Raw genomic sequence first — 24925 nt, 5'->3', positions numbered from 1 at the left:
GGGTTTAAAATAAAAAGCCACCCATTCAAATCTCACTCTAGTGAAGTTACAGCGCTCATTCTCGGTCTCACTTTGGAAATAATTTGGAAATCAATATGGAAATAAAAAGTGCCCTTTATTTCTGTTGTTAGTCTGGAAAGTTGTAAAGCAGGCTTCTTTCCACGAGAGGGTGCAATGAAACCGTGCTTTTAAAGCCGCTTGCTTCCCATTCTAAAGTTGCTGACTCAGAGTTTCTAAGGCTTGACAAGGCAGAAACTGTCCAGCAGGGGGCGGGGAGAGACTGTGCAATGAATCCCCAGCATCCTTCCAAGGAGTGCCTGTGGACTGTTTGTGAATCAGGGATGAAGCTTTTCGTGGCCATTAAAGGCTGCTCTGATCTCTGTTCCCCTTTGATTCCAGTTCATTAACTTCACTGCCTGGGTGTTGAGAGGAATGAAATAAACAACGGCTTATGTGAGCTCAAAAGAATAAAATAAAATAAATCTCCCTGGACCTACAGGGGAGATGGACTGCCATCCTGTTCTCACAGTGGTCAACCAGATGCCCCAATGGGAAATTTGCAGGCAGGATTCAAGCACAACTATCCCCTCCTGTGGTTTCCAGCAACCGGTGGTCAAAAGCACCGCTGCCTTCAGCTGTGGAAGGCAGAGCACAGCCATTGTGGCTGGTAGCCATGAACGAACAGCTTTCCCTTCCATGAATTTGCCCAGTCCTCTTTTAAAGCCCTCCAAGCTGGTGGCCATCACTGCCTCCTGCAGAAGAAGTGAGTTCCATGGTTTAATTGTGCGCTGCATAAAGACTTTATTCCATCTGTCTTGAAGCTTCCAACATTCAGTTTCAGTGTGTTGCCACAAGTTCTAGAGCAGGGTTTCCCAAACTTGGGCCTTCAGCTGTTTTGGGGAGTACAATTCCCATCATCCCTGACCACTGCTCCTGCTAGCCAGGGATGGTGGGAGCTGTAGTCCAAAAACAGCTGGAAGCCCAAGTTTGGGGAATCCTGTTATGAGAAAGGGAGAGAAACCTATACACCTTCTCTGTGTCATGCATAATTACATAAATATCTGTTGTGTCACCTCTTAATTGTCTTTCCGCTAAACGGAAATGTCCCAAATGCTGCAACCATTCTCTCATAGGGGAAATGGTTAGGGAGGCCAGGAGAACCAGTAACCTGATTCCCCGTCTCCAGTCCATCCTCTGCTTGCATTGCCAACTTCTTTAATGCACCGCGCACCATCTGCAGGACCTTGCGGCTGGGCAGCAGATGGGGCTGTTTGGGGCCTGCAAGGGAAATGAATGTTCTAATAGATGTTTCCTCCAGAGTGTTTTGTAATAGTCCCTGGAGGCTCCTGCAGTCAGGAACAAGTTTAGCCATGTGTATTCTCTTTCCAGCCCTCTCCTCAAGAACATCTCCACCTAATTTCCATGGGCACTGTTTATTACTTGTGATTACATCTATACCCCGCCTTTCTTCAAAGATGGCGCACATGGTTGTCCTGCTCCCCAATTGCATCCTCAGAACAACCCTGTGAGGCAGTCTAGGCTCTCAGACAGTGATAGGTCCAAGGTCATGCCCCCCCCAAATAACCCCCCAGTTGTCTCCATCCAAGAAGGGGTGCGATGGTAAGAAGAAGAAGAAGAGTTTGGATTTGATATCCCACCTTTCACTCCCTTTAAGGAATCTCAAAGCGGCTAACATTCTCCTTTCCCTTCCTCCCCCACAACAAACACTCTGTGAGGTGAGTGGGGCTGAGAGACTGTGACTGGCCCAAGGTCACCCAGCAGCTGCATGTGGAGGAGCGGAGACGCGAACCCGGTTACCCAGATTACGTGACTACCGCTCTTAACCACTACACCACACTGACTGTAAACTCTCAAAAGCGATATGCAGTCGTTGCTTAGTTTGGGAAGCTTTTGAGACTATGGGCCTTCTGAGTTATCTCCTCACCTTGAAACCGTGTAAAGGGACTGTATTTTGGAATCTCTCCCCCTTTTCCTCCAAGTTGCTCAAGGTGGCATACGTGGTCCTCACACTCTTTATTTAATCCCCACAACAACCCTGTGAGGCAGGTTAGGCTGAGAGTGAGTGGCAATCCAAGGTTACCCGGTAAGCTTCCCGGCCAGGCAGCAATTTGAACCCGTGTCTTTCAGGTCCTAGTCCAACACTCTAACCCCTATTCCACACTAGCTCTCCTTGATGGGAAGGTCACCTGCTTTTGCATGCAGAAGGCCTCCAAGTTCAATCCCCAGCACCCTGCCCTGAAACCATGAGCAGCTGCTGCTGGTCAGTGTAGACAGTACTGGTGGTGCAATGGTTCGACAGCTTCTTGAGCCCCTGTATAATTCCCATCCTTTATTCAGAACAAGAGGACTGGAATCTTAACTCTTAGGGGAAGGGGCTTAGCTGAGTTGTAGGCTACCTGCTCTGCAGGCAGAAAGTTGCAGGTTCAATCCCCGTAGGCATCTCCAGGCAGGGAAGGGTAAAGACCATCTTCCTGAAAGCTCTGGAGAGTAGCTGCCAGACAGGGTAGACAGCACTGAGCTAGAGGGACCCCACTGTTTGACTCAGGAGAAGGCAGCTTCCCGTGTTCCTATTTAAATCAGCTCTTAATTCTGAACCAAGATGACCAGAAGCTCTTTCAAGTGTCCCATAGGGACTAGAAACTTTGACCACGAATCAAAGCAGAGGTCCCCCTCCCCACTGGAATCTGACACACTTCTTGCTTTTGAAAATTGTGAGATGTATGTGCACCTGGTGACATCAAACAGACCAGACCCCAGCCCTGCTGGTTGATAACTGAGTGGAACGATCCATCTTTGCAATGGCTTTGTGCCAGTATTTGCCTTTTGCAATAATGGTAAGCAGATGGGCGAGGGATTACACGCTCACTGAGAAGGTTAATTAGAGAAAGACACTGTCTGGGGGTGTACCATGCCCATTGATGTACAGGGGGAGCCCATCAAGCCATTAGCTACAGTTCTCATTAAAAGATAGGTGCTTTCCCTGACACTTATTACCTCTTCCTACAGCTTGTGAGTCGCAAGTGGGAACTCTGGACTACTCCAGATGACCTGTTAATTGAATATCCTCCTGATTTGCTTGTACAAAACCAATGGAGAGGTTAGGCTATGCTCAGACCTTAATGAGTATGTTTTCTCATTTGTTTCCAGGGAGGTTATACAATATAGGAGAGTTTGTTTGCAATGAAGGTGTACTATAAAGGAGTATTCATCCTGCTATTCTCTGGATTTGCTGGCAGGGTTTTACACATCTTCCCATTAATCATTCCTTCACCCCACTCTTCTCAAGCGTTTCCCCTTCACCTTCCTAACTGCAAAAGTCTCTCTCTTTTAGAGCCAGGGTGACAGAACACTTTAATCTGCTTTACGTGCATAAACCTAAATATCCAGAATGCATGTGAAACTTTCCTGCAGATAGTGGAACAGGTTAACCTTCCTTCCCCTTCGTGTGCCATGATGCTAATTAGCCTCTTCCCTCCATTCTTCTGATTAATGCTTTGTTTGAAACAGTATCATATCACTTTAATCAGTTATGACTTTCCCCAAAGAATTCTGGGAGCTGTAGTTTGTTAAGGGTGCTGAGAATTGTTAGGAGACCCCTATTCCCTTCACAGAACTACATTTCCCAGAGTGGTTTAAAAATCGTTCCCCTTTCCCAAGGAGCACTGGGAACTGCAACTCTGTAGAATGACAGGGATCACCTAACAACTCTCAGCACCCTTAACAAACTACAGTTCCCAGGATTCTTTGAGGGGAGCCATAACTGTTTAAAGTGGCATGGTACTGCTGCAAATACAGGCTTTGTGAGATATTTTTAAAATAAAAAAGCTAGCTTCAATGGAAATGTCAACTATCTGATAAATAAGAGACCAAAATTGACAGATTTGCCTATCCCTAAATGCTAAAAGAACCTTTTATAGGATGCCAGTGTAAACCAAACCTTAAGTTTACCTTTTTAATTTAGAGAAAAGAAGGTCTGTACAGGTATTAAATCAAGAGTTACTGCTGTATCTCCCCATAAAGCTCTTTTTCAAGAGTTGCAATGAGGGCTAGAAGCTTTAAAGTCGGCAAAAGGAAGCAATTGGGGGCTCTCATGAAGAGCTGGCCTTTCTCAACTTTCCTAGTGAACCTCAGTCAGTCTGCAGCCAATCAGTCACAGTGGGACAGGGGAAAAAATGATAGCCCTTGATCAGCATGGCAGGATTTGAAACCTGTCTGCGATTCAGGAGTGTTTGATTGTACTCTGTGTTCTTCTATCCTTTTTAGGGTAATGACCAAATTCGCTTTGAGCTCACCTACTATGCCATCTGCCCTCAGATCAAGGTAAGGAGCTGTACCAGTGCACTGATGATCTCCCATCCAAACAAAGTTGATAAATTATCAGAGGGGGCATTTGTTTTAGGGGGGGGGGGGGAATAGAAAATCAAACTGAATTGGGCCTCAGTTGGGATGCTGGTTCATAGCATGAGATGGGGGAGTTTATTCTCTCTGGGGATTGCAGAAGACCTCTGCTCCTCTCCCAAGAACGACAATTCCCAGAATTTCTCTAAGATGAGGGATTCATTGTTTAAACCACTCTGGGAGCTGTAGCCCTGGGAGGGGAAGAGGGCCTCCTAACAGCTCTCAGGACCCATAACAAGCTACAGATCCTGGAATTCTTTGCAGGGGCAGAAACATAACTGTTTAAAGTGGTATCGTAGTGCTTTAAATGTGTGGTGCGAATGTGGCCTCTGTTTGTCTAACCCAGTGGTTCCTAAAGTGGGTGATACTGCCCCCTGGGGGGCAGTAGGATTACATGTGGGGGTGCTAAGAGGCAAGTGGGCAGCAGAGGGTGCTGGTGGATATGTAAATGACCATCATATTTTGAAAAGCTAGCATTTCTGGATCAAATTTAGCAGTTTTGTTGAATTAATTCAACTAAATAGTTTTAATTGGATTTTGAATAAATGTGCAATTAATTGTTACTATTTTGAATGTTATTGTGCTGTTATCTTGCTTAGTGGGGCCTGCAAACTGCTATTCTGAATATAGCTATTTTATAGGGGAGGGAGCATTGGAGATGAATCTATGGAGCCAAGAGGGAAGTAGCCAGAAAAAGTTTGGGAACCATTGTTCTAACCTGTTAATTGCCTGATCCCTGAAGCTTCAATATACTCTGTTGACTTACACGGAATTCCCCCCCCCTTTTTTTTTTTTGCTGATGCCCATCTGAAGGCAATCCTATTTTAGCTGATGTCCCTTCCCAGCTGAACAACTGAAACTTGAAGTCAGTTCTTCTGAGTTACATAAAAAACCCAGAAAATTGGTTTTCAAATCTACTGGCTTTCAAATGGGTTGTTCTGATCTTTTAATCAGCCTCCTGTTTTAACCCAAACTGGAGAAGACGAAATGGACACCTGAATTGCACCTTGCCTTGGGCAGGTCATTAAGTTACAGTAACAGCTTGAGAGCATCTTGGATTACCTTTGTTTGGTGAGATTAATGCAGGAGATGCTTAATGGCCAGTGCTCCTGGCTATCCAAAAGAGCTTTGAAACTCTCTCTACTCCAGGCAAGGGTTCATTCTAGTAGCTGGTTTTGGGGAAAGTCTCCAGAGCTGTGGTTCCCAAACTTTTCCAGGCCACTATCAATTTGGTTCCAGAAACTCATTATTCTGAATTGCAGTTTGTGTGACCCACTAAAGAAGATAATAACACAATAAGATTCAAAACAGTAACAATGAATTAGCATTTATTGAAAATCCAATTAAAATTATTTAGTTTGATTCAACAAAACTGTTGAACTTGATCCAGTGATACCAGCTTTCCAAAGTATCCCCATGTGTCTTAGCAGGTAATCCCACTGCCCCCAAGGGGTTGGTCTTCACCTTGTGGACCAGGTCTAAGGGGGAGAAATCCAACTCTGGCCTCATTTACAGGTGAACCAACCCAAATTTGCACGTTTTGGAAATTGCACTCTGAAATTTGCCCTTCTCCAGCCAAGTAATGTGCCCCCCAAAATAAATAAAAATGCATACACTAGGGTAAAGTGTGCATAAAAATGCATATAATCATGAAAATAGCTCGCACAGCTCCAATAGTTATTTTGGGAAATTGTGGCTGTTAGATGTGGCATCATAGCGCTTTGAATGTATGGTGTGAAAGTGGCCTATAATGTATCTTCCAAATGTTGCTGGGGTTATATCCTACCAAGCTCTACTCAGAGTAGACTCACTGGAGTTCTTAAGTTCTTAAGTTAGCCATGTCCTCTGATTAAGGAGGACTAACAGTGGATCCTGTCCTTCAACTTCTGGCAGAAGAATATCAGAAGAGCCTGGTTCCTGGGTCAGACCAGTGACCCATCTAGTTCAGCATCTTAGTTCTCACAGTGGCCAGCCAGATGCCCATAATGGGAAGCCCACAAGCAGGTCCTGAGTGCAGCAGCACTCTCCCTACTTGTGATTCCCACCAACTGGTATTCAGGGGCATAGTGCCTCTGACAGCAGAGATGGAACACATTGCAGCTAGAAGCCATTGGTTACTCTGGCCTTGATTTTATGTTGGAACCTGATTCTACCAAACTCATATTTGCTGACAACGCCCCTCAAATAACCAGTTCTTTTCCACCATTCTCTGCAGATCATTGCTCCTTGGAGAATGCCGGAATTCTACAACCGCTTTCGAGGCCGAAGTGACCTCATGGAATATGCCAAGGTAGGAGAATTTGCCCATCTCCTGCATTAGTCCTTTCCCCTTGTTCCTGTAACTGCCATACCCCTGTTAATTCCTGCAATTAAAAGTATGATTCTTTTGAGTATTGGGACTCCCTTCCTGGAGAAGCCCGTTGGGCTCCCTCCTTGTCCTTCCACTGGCAGGGAAAGACTGTTTTGTTCTTTGAGAATTGACTGTTTCTTAAGGATGGGGCTTTAAATAGTGCTGTGCTGTTTCTGTCATCTGTGTTTTAATACATTTGGGGTTTTTTAAAATATTGTTTTTATCCTATTCGGGTTTAATTACTTTTTAAGATAATGGTCTTTTATATGTGTTTAGTTTTTTGTTTTTTATCTGTTGTTTCAGTTTGTGTAAGCTGCCTTGAGCCCTGGTCTGGGGGGATAGGCGGTATATAAATAATAATAATAAATTTAGTAATAAATGAGCCACTTGCTCTCATCGCCATTGAGAGCAGCCTGAGGCATTTCAAGCCTCTGCCCCCTGGGCTGCTTCTTCTAGGCTCAGAAGAAGAACTTCAGGTTCTTAACAGGCCAGGCAGATGTCCCTTTCCCATTTTGTAGCCTGCCTCCTGGTGTGCAATGTGAGAGGCATTTGGTTTCTCAGGCCCACAGGAAGAAGGGGCCTCTGAGCAACCCAGCTCTCGGCCTTTCTAGTGCAGGACATTCTTCCAGGGCCTCAGGCACTGTGGTCACTTGGTCTGCAGCAGTTGGCTGGAAGTCCTAGAGCTGGCCTTGTTTCATAGCTGATGCCTCTGCAGCCTCTGACTCTATGCCCTGGTTGCGGCTGGATTTAAGGGTCATGAATTTTGCTACTTCGGATTCTCAGCATGTGCTTCCATGTGGAAATTTGCTGCAGCCTTGGAATGGTCTTCAAATAAGTTTTACTCAGAGAATACGTTTTGAAATCTGTTCCTTTGTCTGTCTTGAACTCAGAGCAGGATTAGCAAAGGCCAGGGGTGCCAACCTGAATAAAATATTGGGGGGGGGGGAGGTAAGCCCTGCGCTGCATAATTGATCGTGATGTGATGCATCCACACCATTTGAATGGCAACGCCCATCAATTTTTTTGGGGGGGGGGTGCCTGCCCCCTCACATTTTTTTATTGTGGGGCTGAAGGCAAAGGTAAAAGAGGGTGATATTATTCTACACTGCAGCAACACCTATAGTGTCCAGGTCAAGGTAAAGTAATAGTCCCACTCTGTCCTGCCTTGGTCAGACCACACCTGGAGTCCTGTGTCCAGTTCTGGGCGCCACAATTTAAGAAGGATATTGGCCAGTCTCTTAATGGTGGTTCATCACTTGATTTATTTGTCCCATCCGTCGCTCCGGTCACAGAGATCCATTAATCAGCAGTCTTATCTCCCAGACTTTGCTTGATGTATGTGCTTTAGCTTCTTTCCAATTATATGTTTCCAATTATATTTTTGAGCTAAAGCGAACCAGCACGCGCTGATTGGAACCGGTGTCAGGAAGAGCCGACCTCATCGAGGGCTCATGCCAAGTGACCGGCACCCCCTTCTTTCGAATCCGGGGGTGCGTTATGGACACCGCTGGCAAGGCAATCCCCCCCATCTCCTTGGGGGGGGGGGCAGGAGGACTGCATACTTCCCATAGCATCTTAATTACCTCGTATGGGTCGGAGAGATGTTATTGTCGGCCATCTTCCAATGTGCCACCTGGTGGCCCCCCGATATGACAGACATCTTCAAATATCCAAAGGGCTGTCACACGGAAGATGGAGCAAACTTGCTCCAGAGGGTTAAACTCAAACCAATGGCGTCAAGTTACAAGAAAGGAGATTCTAACTAAACATCAGGAAGAACTTTCTGACAGTAAGAGCTGTTTGACAGTGGAACGGACTCTCTCAGGCAGTTGTGGGCTCTCCTTCCTTGGAGGTTTTCAAGCAGAGTTTAGATGACCACCTGTCATGGATGCTAGTTGAGATTCCTGCATTAAGCGGGTTGGACTGGATGACCCCTGGGATCCCTTCCATCTCTATAATTCTATGATTCTATGACTTGACTTGAGCCAGTGCGGTGCAGTGGTTAAGAGTGGTGGACTCATAATCTGGTGAACCAGGTTCACTTCCCCGCTCCTCCACATGCAGCTGCTGGGTGACCTTGGGCCAGTCACACTTCTCTGAAGTCTCTCAGCCTCACTCACCTCACAGAGTGTTTGTTGTGGGGGAGGAAGGGAAGGGAGAATGTTGGCCGCTTTGAGACTCCTTCGGGTAATGATAAAGCGGGATATCAAATCCAAACTCTTCTTCTTCTTCTCATTTCCCCTTCTCAAACTTGGAACACAGTTACTCCATCACTGAGCACCCTGTTCCTGTGAAATCGAGGCTGCTTTGCTCATGTTCCCGGGGGGGGGGGGGGGGCTGAAACCTTCCAGAGTGCTTTAAAAAACTGCCGTCCATTCTGCCTCCTCTCTCTCTCTACACCGTTCACAACGTGTCATTTTCCCCCTTCTTTCATCACAACGAACCTTTAATTTTCTAACCTTCAAGGCCACTTTGGATTTTAGCTGAGCGCAATCTCGCCTGCTCGTTACCGCAGCAATTACAGGCACCCCCTGCAGGAGGCTTCCACATATCCTTGGTTTTTGGGGCGTAAGGATAGTTCCCCCCTTCTCCCTTTTTTTTAAAAAAAGGCCCGTAATTACCTAGATGTTAATTGTCATCCACTTTGAAGGCAGAAACTTGTCCCCACTTCAATAGCTCCTTCGAGAGACAAAGTAAATGCCTTTTTTGCCCTCCCCTCCCCAATGCCTTTTATTCCCCGCTTTTTTTTTTTTTTGAAGAACAAGTTTCAATAAAACATATTAGAAGTTTTGCATCAGAGCCCCTTGGCTGCCCACCAGGGGACCTTTTCTTTCCCTGCGACTTTATGGAAATGGTTGACAACTGGGCTCAATCAATCAAGAGGAAAAGAGCAGTTCGGTGTATAAACCAGAAAATTGCTTGAGGTTCTCTCTCTCTCTCTCTCTCTCTCTCTCTCTCTCTCTCCTTCCTAGTTCTTTTTTTAAAATAAAAAACACCCAACAACAACGCCCATCTAAAGCGGATCCAAAGCTGTGTTGAGTCAGAAAGAATTATTCTGCAGAGGGTTCTGAGACCGGATGCTGTCGCTCTCGGCCTCCCTTTTAAATTTTATATTTTGGAAATAAAGAGGCACGTGCTTTTCTTGACACTTGTCTTTTACCATCTGTTATTTATTCCTAAGTAGGCAATTTCCAAGAGACTCCCATATGTTTCCAAACGGTCAAATTATTAACTTCGCCCTCTCTCTGTTTGTGTGTATGTATGTGTGTGTGTATTTTAATTGTTATTTGTATGGGAAACTGAAGTGTGCGCCTTTTCTCTTCCCAAGAAAAAAAAGGCCACAGCTATAAGCTGAGGAGAGGGCCCCCCCTCGAAGCAATTAATGTGGACGAAAAGAGTTGCGTCCCAGACTTTTCAAACCGTGGCCGTGTGTGAGGGAAAGGGCAGGGGGGAAGGGGAAATGGTTGGTTAATGGATGCACAACCTGGGGTTTTTTTGTGTTTGTTTGTGTTCATTCACCACCAGGGTATTGTTGTTTGAATCTAAGGTGCTGGATGAGGATATTGGAGAGCTTTTAGAGAGCCTGTCCCTGCCACAAGCAAACTGTTCCTTTATCTCCTGTCCAGCAGATTCAGCCAGGGTTTTGTAATGCTTAGAGAGCCAGACTAAAAGGCAGTCGAAAAATAACACATGCATAAGAATAACCTGTTGGATTAGGCTATTGGCCCATCTATCCCTGCACCGTCTGTTATCCTCACAGGGCGCCAAACAAATGCCCCAATGGAAAGTTTTTCCTCCTGGATGTTGGAAGCTTTAAGACGGCCTTCAGTATACCTTCAGGTATACTGGACCAATGGCGTCGGTTCAGTATACCTGAAGGAGTGTCTCCACCCCCATCGTTCTGCTCGGACACTGAGGTCCAGCGCCGAGGGCCTTCTGGTGGTTCCCTAACTGCGAGAAGCCAAGTTACAGGGAACCAGGCAGAGGGCCTTCTCGGTAGTGGCACCCGCCCTGTGGAAACCCTCCCACCAGATGTCAAAGAGAAAAACAACTACCAGACTTTTAGAAGACATCTGAAGGCAGCCCTATTTAGGGAAGCTTTTAATGTTTTATAGGTTTTTGTATTGTAATATTCCGTTGGAAGCTGCCCAGAGTGGCTGGAGAAACCCAGCCAGATGGGCAGGGTATAAATAATAAATTATTATTATTATTATTAAGAATAAAGGACTCATCCACACAGTGCAAAGCTAAACTATGGAACTCACTCCTGCATGGAGGCAGTGGCTACCAATTTGAATAGCAACAGATGGCTACCAACTTGGATGGCTGTATGAAAGAATTAGCGTGAGTTCATGAAGGAGAGTCTATCAATGGCTACTAGCCATGCCAGCTGTGCAGTGCTTGTGAATGCCACTTGCTGGAAACTTCAGGAGGGACAATGCTCTTGTGCGCAGGACCTGCTTGCAGTTTTCCCAGCAGGGCCACTGCAAGAATTGCTTATTGGCTTAATTCAGCAGGCTCTTAGGTCCTTATCCTCTTATGTTCTTAGTGATGATACAAAGGGACCTATCTCTTAGTGGTGGAGCCTGCAAGTTATATGTTAAAAGTCACAGATCCAGTACCTAAGCAGCCCTACTGTACAAAACTTTCATAGGCCAGTCTATCACAGGGACTGATGTGGAACACCCTTAAGAGGCCTGCTGCATCTGTCTCTGTGAGTAGCTGGGCAGTGGTCAGGGCTCTGAGCACAGTTCTTGAAAATGCTTGCAAGTCACTTGGAGACCTTGCTTGTGTACCAAATGACTTATAAAGTCAGTAAATATTATTCCGTGTTATAAATAGTACCCAGAATCTGCTACTACCAAAGTTCACAATGTCAATCCCCACCATCTCTGGGAAGGGCTGGGAAAGATTCTTGTACTGGTACTATTACTGTCTTATGGCTGGTATTACTTTCTACACCAGCTGTGGGCAAGTACCATGCTTGCTGGGGCTGATGGCAGTTGTAGTCCAGCAACATCTTGGGGTGGGGGCAAAGGTTCTCTGCCCCTTCTCTATGGTACAGTCATACCTCTTGTTACGTTCGGTTCAGATTACGTCTTTTCAGGTTGCGTCCCGCGGCGACCCCGAAGTACTGGAAAGGGTTGCTTCCGGCTTTCGCTGCTCATGCATGCGCAGACGGACACAATGACGTCACGCGCATGCGCAGAAGTGGCGAATCGTGACCCGCGCAGACGTGGGTTGCGTTCTGCTCATATTGCGAACGAGGCTCCGGAATGGATCCTGTTTGCAACCAGAGGTACCACTGTATATTTTATCTGCTTATTCACTCTGCAGTTGGATACCTCTTGAGATGACATAACCAAATTTTGCACAGCGGTTCCCAAGACCTAGGAGCAGGTTTGGATAAAATTGGATGCCATTTCAAAACAAGATTGCAGACTGTACCTTTCAAAACTGCATTGATTTTATCCAGATTTCAAAACTCCACAGATTTGGGGGTTGCTAAGAATTACCAAGCAATGCTGGGTTCAAGAGTGCTAATTATTATTAGCTTCTGGGGTCCAACACCCAGTCTCCTGAATCCCTAACAGGTATTCTTGTGATTTGAGAAAAATAAAGATAAAATTTAGTCTAATGTCATTTAAAACACAGGAGGAATTGGAGCGCTTTCAGAGTGCCACTAACAGAAAAGAAAATGACCAGGGTTTTGCTTCACTTTATTTATTTGAAACCTTTAAACCACTGCCTCTTTTAAAACCCATGGTTGCATAAAACACCTAATCCATGTTTCACAGGCTCGTCAGGGTGTGTGTGTGTGTGTGTGTGTGTGTTCGCATAGCCTCTGGGGTGGGCTCCTGGACGTGGAATGGCGGGTGGGGTGGGGGAGAGAGAGATTTGTGGTCATAAAAAGAGAATTAGCTTCCCCAGCCTGCCCTCCGCTTCTTATAACAGCCCATTCAGTATAAACAAAGGGGAGCTTTAATTGACTAACGAGCTCTTCAAAGCTAATGGACCAGTGCGGTCGCTGGAGTGTGAAGTGGGTGGGTGGGGGGGTTGCTCCCTTTCACAGGACTCGGAGCGTGGACAACTATACGCTCGCGCAGTCGGCCTCACCCCGATGGATGGGTGAGAAAAGAACAGCAGGCCAGGAAGAGTGCCTTGTGAGCTGAAAGACGTGGGGCAAGGAGCATTTTTTTCAGCCCTGAGGGCCCACATTCCCTTCTGGGTGACCACTTGAGGACAGTATGCCAGTGGTGGGCGGTGCCAAAGGGAAAAGTGGGTGGAGCAAAGAACATAAAGGTTACATCTGCCAATAATAATAATAATATTTTATTTGTCCCTGCCCATCTGCCTGGGTTACCTCAGCCACTCTGGGCGGTCTCCAACATATATAAAAACATAAACACATTAAACATTGAAAAGCATCCCTATTCAGGGCTGCCTTCAAATGTCTTCTAAAAGTTGTGTAGTTCTTTATCTCCTTGACATCTGATGGGAGAGGGCATTCCACAGGGCGGGAGCCACTACAGAGATGGCCCTGTGCCTGGTTCCCTGTAGCTTCATTTCTGCCAGAAGCCCCTCAGTGCTGGTTAGTTTCTACAAACATACCCTCTCTGTCGTCCACCCAGGCAAGCAAGAGACACGATCAGATTTTGAGGACACCTTTCAGCCAGGCCAAAACACTCAAGGAGGGTGTGGAAGCAGGGCTGGTTGTGGGTGAGGTATCCAGGAGGGGAAAGGCTCAGAAGGCCACATTTGGCCTCTGGGCCTGAGGTGCTCCAGCCTCCGACAAGAGAAATGCCAATGCAAATGATTTGGGTAATTTATTTTTCTGCCACCCTCATGGAAGCAACAGAAAGGCATGTCCCTCCCTGCTGAAACTTGAAAGCACTGGTCTTTAACAGTGAAGATTCGCGGAGGATTTTGTGAGATAGCCTCTGTCATAAGAACGTAAACAAAGCCTTCTGGATCAGGCTAGTGGCCCATTCAGCCCAGCATCCTGTTCTCACAGTGGCCAGCCAGATGCCCATGATGTGGAAGCCCACAAGCAAGACATGAACGCAACAGCATTCTCTCCACTTGTGATTCCCAGCAATTGGTATTCAGAGTCACTGCCTCTGACAGTGGTGGTAGGACATAAGTAGAGTCTGGCTGCTATGGACTACATTGAATTGTAGTCTAGTCCAATCCAATCCCCTGCAATGCAGGAATCTTTTGCCCCATGTAGGGCTTGAACCCACAACGCTGAGATTAAGAATCTCATGCTCTACCAACCGAGAAGCCCACAAGCAGGACCTGAGCACAAGAGCCCTCTCTCCCCTCCTGTGGTTTCTAGCAACTGGTATTCAGAAGCATTTCTGTGTCTAGCTGTGGAGGCAGATCATAGCCATCATGGCTAGTAGCCATCAATAGTCCTCTCCGCCATTAATTTGCCCAATCCTCTTTCAAAGCAATCCAGGTTGGTGGCCACTGGCACCTATGGGAATCAGTTCCACTCATCAACTCTGCTATATGAACAAGTCTTGAGTCTCCAAACATTCAGCTTTACAGGGTGTCCACTAGTTCTATTGTCATGAGAGAGGGAGAAAAACTTTCCTGTGTTCTTTTTCTCCAAGCCATGCATCATTTGATAAACCTCTGTGACATCATCTCTTACTTATCTTTTCTCTAAACTAAAAAGCCCCCAGTGCTGCCACCTTTCTTCTTAGTGCAGCTCTATCTACTTGATCATTTTGGTAGACCTTTCCTGAACTTTTTCGAACCCTACAATACCCCTTTTTGAGGTAGGACAGGCTATAGCCTGAGGTACATTCTTTGGCCGTTGCTGTTGCTTTAAAGTGTTTTCTTGGATTTCAATATTGAATGGTGACATGGTTCTTGTCCCCCACCCTGGGACCTTGCAGCAAAGGGTTGGGTAATAAATCTCTTAATAACTAAATAATAAATTAACAGGCACGCACACACCCTCCTCAATGCAAAGAACCTAGACTTGAAAGCTGTCCCTAACAGATGGTCACCCAGGCTCTGATTCAAGACTTTGTAATGCAGGAAGGAACAAGCACCACGTCAGCACCCGCTGACTGGATTTGTCCAGGAATTGCATGCCCCTCTCTGCAACTTTGCAAAAAACAAACAAACAGCAAACATCTCTTCTGGCAAATAAAATAAATTATTGTCCCAATTGTCAAATCTTTCAAGTTAAGAAAATGCTGGTGGAGCCTTGCCTTTCCCTGGCAGAGCCTAACACCCCCTCGATCAACACCCCGCTGCTGTGTCGTTTGTCAGGCTGAGAACCATGTCATTGCTACATCTCCCGCTAATTCCATGCCCGTCGTGTAAGTCACCCAGTTTTCACAGACCATTTCACCCACAGAAATGTCGCCGGCTAATTGACTGAGTGGGTGACCCCGTAACAGAGCTGAGGTTTATGACTATCTATATGCTGTGTGTGTGTGTGTGAGAGAGAGAGAGAGAGAGAGAGAGAGAGAGAGAAAGGGGGAGATAGGATAAGGAGATTAATAGAGGAGGAAACGTCTTGAGGCCTTGTGAAAGGCAGGTAGGGACAGCGTGAAACTTTTTATAGGATAAGGATGGATGATTCCATTTCTGGTCTGCTCTCTGCCTGGCATGTGTTCATGCATATAACCTTTCTATCCTGTTTCTGCATAAATCTACACACTTTTTAACTTTTTTAAAAAACTGCATAAAATTAATATTTGGCAAACTGCTGTGATTTATTTGTATAACTATTGCTTAACACCAGAATAGGTTTCTGAGCACTTTAGAAAGTATATATAAAAAGCACACAACATTACTATAAAAGCTATATTTTTTTGGACTTTTTTTTGAAAGATGAATACTGGTCTGCAAAAAATTGGAGAGGATATTAACTGAAGGATATTAACTGTGCTGTGATCTGTTCACTAGGTCCAGCATGTGATAATCAGGACAGTTTACTTAAAAAATTGGATTGAATAAAATCCATACAAGCAATGGCGGAGCTTCATGCTCCAGCACCGAGGGGCGGAGAGCGGGTGGGGGCAGGGCGTGGTGCACCACCTACAGAGGCGTGGCACCTAGTACAGGTGGGGGGGTGGCTGCAATGACACCCCACTGGGATCATGCTGCCGGGGGCGGTGCGCTCCCCCTGCACTCCGCTTCCTCCGCCAGTTCATACAAGAGAATCTTCTCTAGACACCTCTGACAGTGGGAAGGACCACAGCTCAGTGCTAGAGCATCTACTGTACATGCAGAAGATCCATTGGGCAGTCCCCAGCATCTTCTATTCATGAGGACTAGAGCCTTACAGTATTTTTAGATGAAGGACAATGATTCAGTGACAGCATCTGCACTGCATGCAGAAAGTCCCAGATTTAATCCCCAGTGGCATCTCCAGGTAAGGGTAGGAAAGACTTCCTGCCTGAAACCTTGGACAGAGCTGCTGCCAGTTAGTGTTGACAGTACTGAGGTAGACAGATGAACGGTCAGACTTCCCTGGGTTCATAGATGTGATTATGAATATGTTTCACTTGCAGTTAAGAATGTTTGAGGGGTTTGGTCTTTGCAAATTTTGATATCAACTGACCCAATCAAATTATCCTCTGTTCATGTGTGGATAGGGATTCCCTGCTGAATTGCAAAGCTGAAAATGATTTTAAACAGGAAAATGCTAAAACACCAACACTCCATAGGTACTTTAAGCCACCAGTGTGCTGCAACTTTGAATGTTGTACTTTAAGTGCATGATGTTAAGTATCCTTCTGGCACCTACTGAATACTTAAAAAATTATTCCAGGAGGCTTTTTAACTGAACTCTGAGTTTGTAATTTTTAATTGATTTTAATTTGCATTGTGTATTCTGTTTCCTTGGACAACTGACAACTGTGATTGAGCAGTATATAAATGGTTGAAATACATAAATAGATAATAGGCAGGACTCAGCCTCACATGATCCAAGAGCTTCCCTCCTAAATTGCAGGAGGTTGGACAAGAAGACCCTTGGTGTCGCTCCCAACTCTAAAATTCTATGATTCTGCTCCAGCTAACTTCCCCAAAAACATTGCTTATTTCGTGGCCCCAGGAATATTGCAAAAGGGGCGTACATCCTGTGACAACTGATGATCTGAAAACCAAGAAGCAGGCAGAAGCAACAGGTTGCGCTGCTGTCTGTCTGCCATAGCAAAAGCTGATTCTCCTGACACTGCTCTGCTGTGTTTCCCAGATTTAATTCCTTCTCCCCTTTTCATTTTATCTTGTCTGTAGGAGCACGGCATCCCTATTCCAGTGACGCCCACCAATCCATGGAGCATGGATGAAAACCTTATGCACATCAGGTGAGACAATAAGCTGCCCAGAGATGGGCGGGGTACAAATAATAAAGTTGTTGTTGCTGCTGCTGCTGCTTGAGAGCAAATGGCCACCTAGCCCAGTGTACTGTTTCTGACAGAGGTCAGCCCTATGCCACAAGCGGCTCAGGAGGATAAGAGAACTGGTTACTAATTAAACTTTTCTCCTTTTCTCCCTTTCTTGATCTCCATATTCAAAAGCTATGAGGCCGGGATCTTGGAGAACCCTAAGGTAAGCAGTGCCTACCAAGAAAAAACAGAGGGGACATGGGAAAGGGCCATAGCTCGGCGGAACAGCACCTCCTTTGCTTGCAAAAGGCCCCAAGTCCAGTCCCCTGTGGCATCTCCGTGTAGGGATGGGAGAGACCCCTGCATGAAACCCCAGAGAGCTACTGCCAGTAAGGGAGCCAGCGTGGTGTAGTGGTTAAGAGCAGTGGACTCGTAATCTGGTGAACCGGGTTCGCTTCCCCGCTCCTCCACATGCAGCTGCTGGGTGACTTTGGGCTAGCCACACTTCTCTGAAGTCTCTCAGCCTCACTCACCTCACAGAGTGTTTGTTGTGGGGGAGGAAGGGAAAGGAGATTGTTAGCCGCTTTGAGACTCCTTAAGGGGAGTGAAAGGCGGGATATCAAGTCTAAAACTCCTCCTCCTCTTCCTCCTTCCTTTCCTCTTAATTCCCATTTCACTCGTTGGCCTTGACAAGAAGCAAAATGATTTTTGTTTTTACCAGTTTTGCTAAAAATATGAACAATTCTTTCATTTATAGACATTATTATATATACAATATTATATGCGTATGAACAGGTTTCCTAAAGCAGGGATAGCTGATGTGATGTTTTGGACTATATCTCCCATCAGTCACCTTGCCCAGTGGTTAGGAATGGTGGTCCCAAACCAGCCTAAGATAATGTGGTGCAGTAGCTGAACTGGGACCTGGGAGACACCAGGGCTCAAATCCCCAATCAAACATGAAGCTCACTGGGCGTGACCTTGGGCCAGTTGCTGATTCTCTCAGCCCATTCTACCTCACAGGGTTGTTGTGGGAATTAAATGGGTGGTGGTGGAAGAGAACCGCATAAGCTACCTTGAGCTCCTTGGAGGAAAAAGTGGGGTATAAATGAGATAAGTAAAGTAATAAATAAATAAAATCTCTGGTGCCTTGTTGGCTAGGTAAAGGTAAAGGTACCCCTGCCCATACGGGCCAGTCTTGACAGACTCTAGGGTTGTGCGCTCATCTCACTCTAGAGGCCGGGAGCCAGCGCTGTCCGCAGACACTTCCGGGTCACGTGGCCAGCGTGATGAAGCTGCTCTAGCGAGCCAGCACCAGCACAGCACACAGAAATGCCGTTTACCTTCCCGCTAGTAAGCGATACCTATTTATCTACTTGCACTTAAGGGTGCTTTCGAACTGCTGTTTTACCCACAGCGCCACCCGCGTCCTTGTTGGCTATTCCTGTACAAAAACAGATGCACACAACAAGTTACACAACTGTATTAAAAAAAAAATAACCATATGTTAATAGGTAAAGCATGATGTTGCAGAACTATAGTACCACACAGGAATAGCATTTTTTAATGCATATTATAGTTATAATATACTATTCCCCATGTATAATTCTGCATTAAAATACATGAATAGCTCAGGCATATGCTCAGTGCAGGAGGTGGGCAGAGCTCGATGGGATCAGAACAGCCAAGTTCTGTGCAAAAATCCCATGGTGGCCGTTGCCCATTGAGACTGTTAGGGCAGGAAACAGGAAGGCCAAACAATAGGAGGAGCCAGGCAGAGCCAATGAGAGAGCCAATGAGAGGCAGAGCCAACTAACTCTCAGAGTGGTTTGACACTCAAACCCTCTTCCCAGGGAACTCTAGGAACCGTAACTCTTGGGAGTGGAGGAATCTCCTAACAACTCTCAGGACCTGTAACAAGCTGCGCTTCCCAGGATTCCTTGAGGGAAGCCACCCTAGCATCCCACAAGGCCTTGGACCTGTGTCTCTTCCAGAGATCCTCCTTGCTTGAGCCCATGTGGATATTACTCCTTAAGCGCTCCATTGGGGGGGGGGGGCAGGCCCAGCAGGCACTGTCCACCCACTTCCAAGTGCTGTCCTCCTTGTCTGGCAGCTCTGCGTGTCACTCCGGAGTTCCTGGGCATGGCCCTCGCTGCATCTTAATGGGGCTGGATGGCTTTGTTGCCTGCTGGTCCTAATCGCTTCCACTTTATGCTCTGCTGGACTTGCCACGCTCAGGGGAGCTACTTAAACTATCCATCAGCACTAATTAGACAATCAGGCACGGAGGGTTGGCCGGGGATGGGGGGGAGGTGATGATGGGTGAGAAAGTTGTGTGTGTTTGGGATAAAGGTTCTTGTGCCATTCCTGGTAACTGGGTGATGCCCTAGACTATGGCTTCTTGAAGCTTTCTGCCATAGAGGACTGCTAATGTGCTGCGAGATGTAAAATGAAAGGCTCCTGTAAGCACCAGCTTACCCCCCAAAGGGAGGGTGCTGTCATGTCTCTGCATGATTACTTTCCTCCCAAGGAAACATCATTTGAAAGAGGTTGGGCAGGCAGTTTAATTTGGTGTAAATCAGGGGTGTCAAACTCAAATTCATCGGGGGCCGCATCAGCAGTTTGGTCACCCTCAAAGGGCCGGTTGTATCTGTATCAAAGTTATTTTTCCTTAGGCACTGGTGTGTGTTGTCTTGAACCTATACACTATTTAATATACCTATTCCAGTACGATTTTAAATAAGAATAGAAGAAGAAATAATAATGATTTTTTAAAAAGATGACGAAATGGGCTTCCAGGCAGACTGGAGCCGATGTGTTGGCGTGGGGAGGGGGGCAGTATTTCATAGCCAGGCTCCCGCAGCCAAGTTGCTGGCAGGCTCCCACTTTGCTCCAGCCACCCAGATGCTGGCACGGTCCTCTTCGGGGTGGGAGGCGGCCCTGCTTTGCGGTGTGGCACACCGCCCGCCTGCCCGGCTCCCTCCACCCCACTCTGCGCAGCTGAACCGGCAGCAGCTTCGCCTCTCCCAGCCCAGCCGGGATGCGCCGCCTGCGGCAGGACCTGCACCGGGTCCCCGCTCTCCACTCGCCTCCACCGTTCCCTTCCCCGCCTGCCGGCCCCGCTACTTACCCACCAGGGCGACCCCCACTCTGCCCCTGGCCCCGCCACCGGCGCCCCTGGCCATCACCTCACCAGCTGCAGCGCCGCAGTGGCCTCTTCTTGCGGCCCAAGCGAGTGAGCGAACGGCGTCCCAAGTGTGGCTCTCGCTCCCTGCCCTCGCTGCCAGCCTCCGCGGTTCTCGGGCTCCAAAAGTTGCCACGTGCGCGACCCGCCCCCTCGAGCAGCCGCGCCTGGGAGGCTCCGAGGGGTGGAAAGCCTCTTTGCCCGGCCCGCGACGCAGGTGAAAGTTGTGGGACCGGCTGGTAGGCAGCGCCGACGGGGCGCGTCGGTTGGAGCCCTGTCTGCAAGCAGGCAGGGAAGACTGTTCATGTGGGTCACTTTTTAGAAAGGCAGAGAGCCTCTGTCGGAGTGCGGACCCTAACATCTGGGTCGGGACCAGTAAAAAGGATGAGAAGCTCGCTTCCTCGCCCTTGATGCCACGGGCCATATGACGAGGTCTGGTGGGCCGGATTCGGCCCGCGGGCCTTGTGTTTGACACCCGTGGTGTAAATCGTGCATAGTATTATACTTCAAATTGTTGGGACCCACCCTGGAACCTTATGGTGAAGGGTGGGTAAATAATAATAAATAAATCTACTACTACTACTACTAATTGTATCCTAGTAAGGTTTGCACCAAGTAGATCTATTGAAATTAATGCACATAAGTTAGTCATGTTTATTATTTTTAATGGGTCCACTCTAAATAGGATTAGCATTGAATACAACCCAACAACAACAACAACAATTAGTATATTTATTTATTTATGAAAAACATTTATAGACTACTATTTCATTTTTAAAAATCAAAGCAGCTTACAAGAACACATAAAACCATACATTAAAACCATTAAAAACTTAAAAAACAGACATCAGTTAACCATTATGGGAATATGTATTCTTAATTACCTGCATAGGCCCGAAAAGTTTTCAGCAGGTGTTTAAAAGTTAAAACAGAAGCCACCTGCCTAATAATAGTAAAATATATACAACTAAGGTTTATCCCAAGTAGATCCATTGAAATTAATTGACGTAAGTTAGTTACATTTATTAATTTTAATGGATCTGCTCTGAGTAGGACTTGCACTGAATGCAACTTACAACAACAACAACAACAACAACAACAACAGCATTAACAACATATAGCATAATCTTATTGTGTGCCTGCTCTGAATCTCTGTGTTTTGATCATAGCAATGCAGAGAGGTGGAGCACAATAATTTGCCCCAAAAGAAGGCTGCCTATCATATCCCTGCATGAGTCCCTGCTCTGGACTTGCTTGCTTCTTGGCAACCCCTGTTGAGGATAGGCATTTCTGCAGCATCATGGTATTGGGTATCATTTCATTCACACACACCCTCCTCCAGCAGAATTAGCCACTCACAGAGGAGGCTGCCTGTTGAATCTCTGCACAAGTCAGCACTCTAGGTTTGTCACCAATTAATTGAAAAGGCAGGTGCAAGTAGGGGACTCAGGTAGTGGGACTTGAGCTTAACTGAGTGTGGAGACATTGAAAACTGAGCCTTTGTGTGTGGGGGTGTAAAGTCAGAGGACCACCTCTAAACTTTAATAAATACAGACAGAATTCACTTCTCCCAGGCATTTGATGAAATCTGTAAAGTCTTTAAACTTGATGGTAAGTCACCTCAGCACTGCCCCATGTTAGACAACTCACAAATAAATTAAAGATGATGGAATTCCCTCTCTGCAGAGATGTGCCGGTCACCCTCATTGTACAGATATGCTGAAAATGTACCTCTGTACTCTGGCCTTCAGCCACTGAGAAGTGTATTTTAGGATCCATCCTATTTCTTTGCACAGCAAGGTGTTTTGACTGGGTTTGGATATTGGGTGGTGTCAGGGGTTCAGGAGCAGAGGCACAGGGAAGAGAGGAAATGGAGAGCGAGGGGGAGGAGTCTGAAGGAAATGTCAGCGATGACAACGGTCCGAGGTCTCTGAGTCTTTCCAGTGAATCGGATGATTCACAGAAAGGGGCTCCCATGGTCAGGGCAAGGGGAGTGCCCAGGGGGACACCTCGGGAAGAAGGGGCCAGAGGGGACTCAGAGAACAGCAGTTGGAAATCCGGACCAGCGTCCACACCAGAGAGCAGAAGGGGGGAGGAGTCCCAGGCATCGGGATCAGGCAGCGCGCTGCCAGCGGGAGAACATGAGGGAGGATTGACCACGCCTCCGTCGGGGAGCGAGGAAACGGTCAAGAGGAAGGTTGAAGGCTGCGCGCGCGCGCCAAGTTCAAATGTACAGGAGGGCGGCACTGTGGGCAGCCCGGATAGGGAGCCAGGTCCTAAAGCCCGACGAAGAGAGAGGGAGGACTCAGGGGGGTCAACGTCTGCGTCGGAAGAGTCCAGGAAGGAAGGAACCCCGGGGGGTAGCAGGACCCAGAGGAGAAAGGAGAGACGGAAGAGGTGGAGTAAGGCTAGAGTCTTAAACTGGTGTACAGGGGGTGGAGATTCAGACGGAGCTTCGCCGGTCTAGACCCTAGACGTAGAGCTGGGGCGCTGAGGCTTGGAAATGGAAACTATACTTCAATAAAGACTTTGTTACATTACTACCGGCTAGCGTTGGTCCTCTGTGAGCTGGGACCAGGAGCCAGCTCTGACAGGTGGTATTCAGCTAGGTTTCCCCCATAGAAATTAACAAACACAACTAAGCTGGTCTGCTGCATTCATGTCCTCTTTGATAGGGTTCCTACCTGTGAGAACCAAATGCTAGACTAGATAGGCCTTTGGCCTAATCCAGTAGCCAGGCTCTTGTGATGCTCTCCCTCCACTGTCAGAAGCAGGATGCCTCTGAATACCTGTTGCTGGGAACCACAAGTGGGGAGCGTCATCAGTGCACTCATATCCTGCTTGCGGGATTCCCATTGGGACATCTGATTGGCCCCTGTGAGAACAGGATGCTGGACTGGCTGGGACATTGACCTGATACAGCAGGCTTTTCTGACAGTCTTGAGTCCATTAATTTCAATAGGTGCACTATGAGTGAAGCTTATGTGAATCCATTGCATTTCCTCCTTTCTCCACTCTACCCTTGAATCTTGTGCTGAAGAGTGAGGGTAAAAAGGTAAAGGTAAAGGGACCCCTGACCATTAGGTCCAGTCGTGGCCGACTCTGGGGTTGCGGCGCTCATCTTGCTTTATTGGCCGAGGGAGTCGGCGTACAGCTTCCGGGTCATGTGGCCAGCATGACTAAGCTGCTTCTGGCAAACCAGAGCAGCGCACGGAAACGCCGTTTACCTTCCCGCCGGAGTGGTACCTATTTATCTACTTGCACTTTGACGTGCTTTCAAACTGCTAGGTTGGCAGGAGCTGGGACTGAGCAACGGGAGCTCACCCCATCGCGGGGATTCGGACCACTGACCTTCTGATTGGCAAGTCCTAGGCTCTGTGGTTTAACCCACAGCGCCAGAAACCTAATTAATAAATGATCCCCTGTTTTTCCTCCTGTGAAATGGGCGTTTTCTGGTGCCCATAACAACACCTTAAGTTTCTAACTGTGTCCCTGCCCACCCCCCTAAAAAAAACAACAACAGTTCCTAGGGTATATATACAGAAATGTCTATATTCAAAACACACACTCGCTCATGCAACAAGCCTATCTGTACAAAAACCTAATGAAACAAGGTTATGACCCGCTCTAAAGCAAGAGAGATTGGATTCTCCCTCCCCCTTCGCTCCATTTCCCCCTTCCTAACGATATCTTTTACATCAAAGAAAAAAAAATGCTGCATTTTCATGTATGGGTCTGTTATTTTAACAACACACACACATGTACTCAAAATGCGTAAACGCAGAAGCCCAAATTATACGGGCGGCAGATTCCAATTTTACTCTGGCTGTGCTTTTCAGGAAGGCTTGATCATACTTATTTGGAAAGCAAGGAAGAACCTGTGCTCAGATCATGAAAAACTTTAGTACTCCAGGTTGGTGGGGTGGGTGGGGGGTGAGGGAAGCAGACGAAGGCGGGGGGGAGGGGGGATCAGGAAAGGGAGAGGTAAAAGCAGTGCTTTTTTCTGGGGGTACGCAGGGGTACGCATACCCCTAAACATTTTGTGTATCTAAGTTGGGTCTCATTGAGGGGCAGTGTTTCAATATGAGTAGGAAAATGAGAGTACCCCTAAACATTTTTTTTAAAAGCACTGGGTAAAAGGTAGAGGAGAATTGAGTGCCTAGAAAAGGCACACATCTGTATGTGAAATATTTAAAACTCTTTAACCAAATGAATTGAAAGCAAAGTTGGGTCTATAGTTACAATTCCCTAAGCCAGGCCTGTTAAATAAAACAACTAAATAGATTTTTAAAAAATAAATAAATAAATTCATCAACATGGCATTATGGGCTCCATTCCATCATTTGGGTACATGCTTTGGCTTATTCTGTCCCCCCCTTAAAAAGAAGAAGAAGGAAAATGCCCCAGTTCAAACAACATAGAGGTTTGCTATAGTATATCAATGCCTCCTTATTTATCCCACACCATAGGAGGGCTGGTCTTGGGATGTCATCTTTAAAGGGATGAAGGGGCAATGGGGAAAGAAAGAAGGTGGGGGGAGAGGGAGGGAGGGAGGGAGGGAGGGAGGAGGTTGGGTGATTGTGGGGAGGGTGTGTGTGCATGAAGAATCAGGGA

General features: G+C 46.8%; 1 protein-coding gene across 1 annotated transcript in view; it reads left to right on the top strand.

The window, feature by feature from the left end:
- Positions 1 to 24925, top strand: part of ASS1 (argininosuccinate synthase 1) — a 76590-nt gene that overhangs the window by 9170 nt on the left and 42495 nt on the right. The window contains exons 5-8 of the mRNA XM_083423887.1: positions 4285 to 4341; positions 6635 to 6709; positions 17036 to 17106; positions 17320 to 17350. Coding sequence (XP_083280013.1) covers positions 4285 to 4341; positions 6635 to 6709; positions 17036 to 17106; positions 17320 to 17350 — 234 coding nt within the window. The remainder of the gene's footprint in view (positions 1 to 4284; positions 4342 to 6634; positions 6710 to 17035; positions 17107 to 17319; positions 17351 to 24925) is intronic.

Source organism: Podarcis tiliguerta (assembly GCF_965153285.1).
Source record: "Podarcis tiliguerta genome assembly, chromosome: Z".
Taxonomy (NCBI): domain Eukaryota; kingdom Metazoa; phylum Chordata; class Lepidosauria; order Squamata; family Lacertidae; genus Podarcis; species Podarcis tiliguerta.
This window is presented reverse-complemented; position numbering and strand designations above follow the sequence as displayed.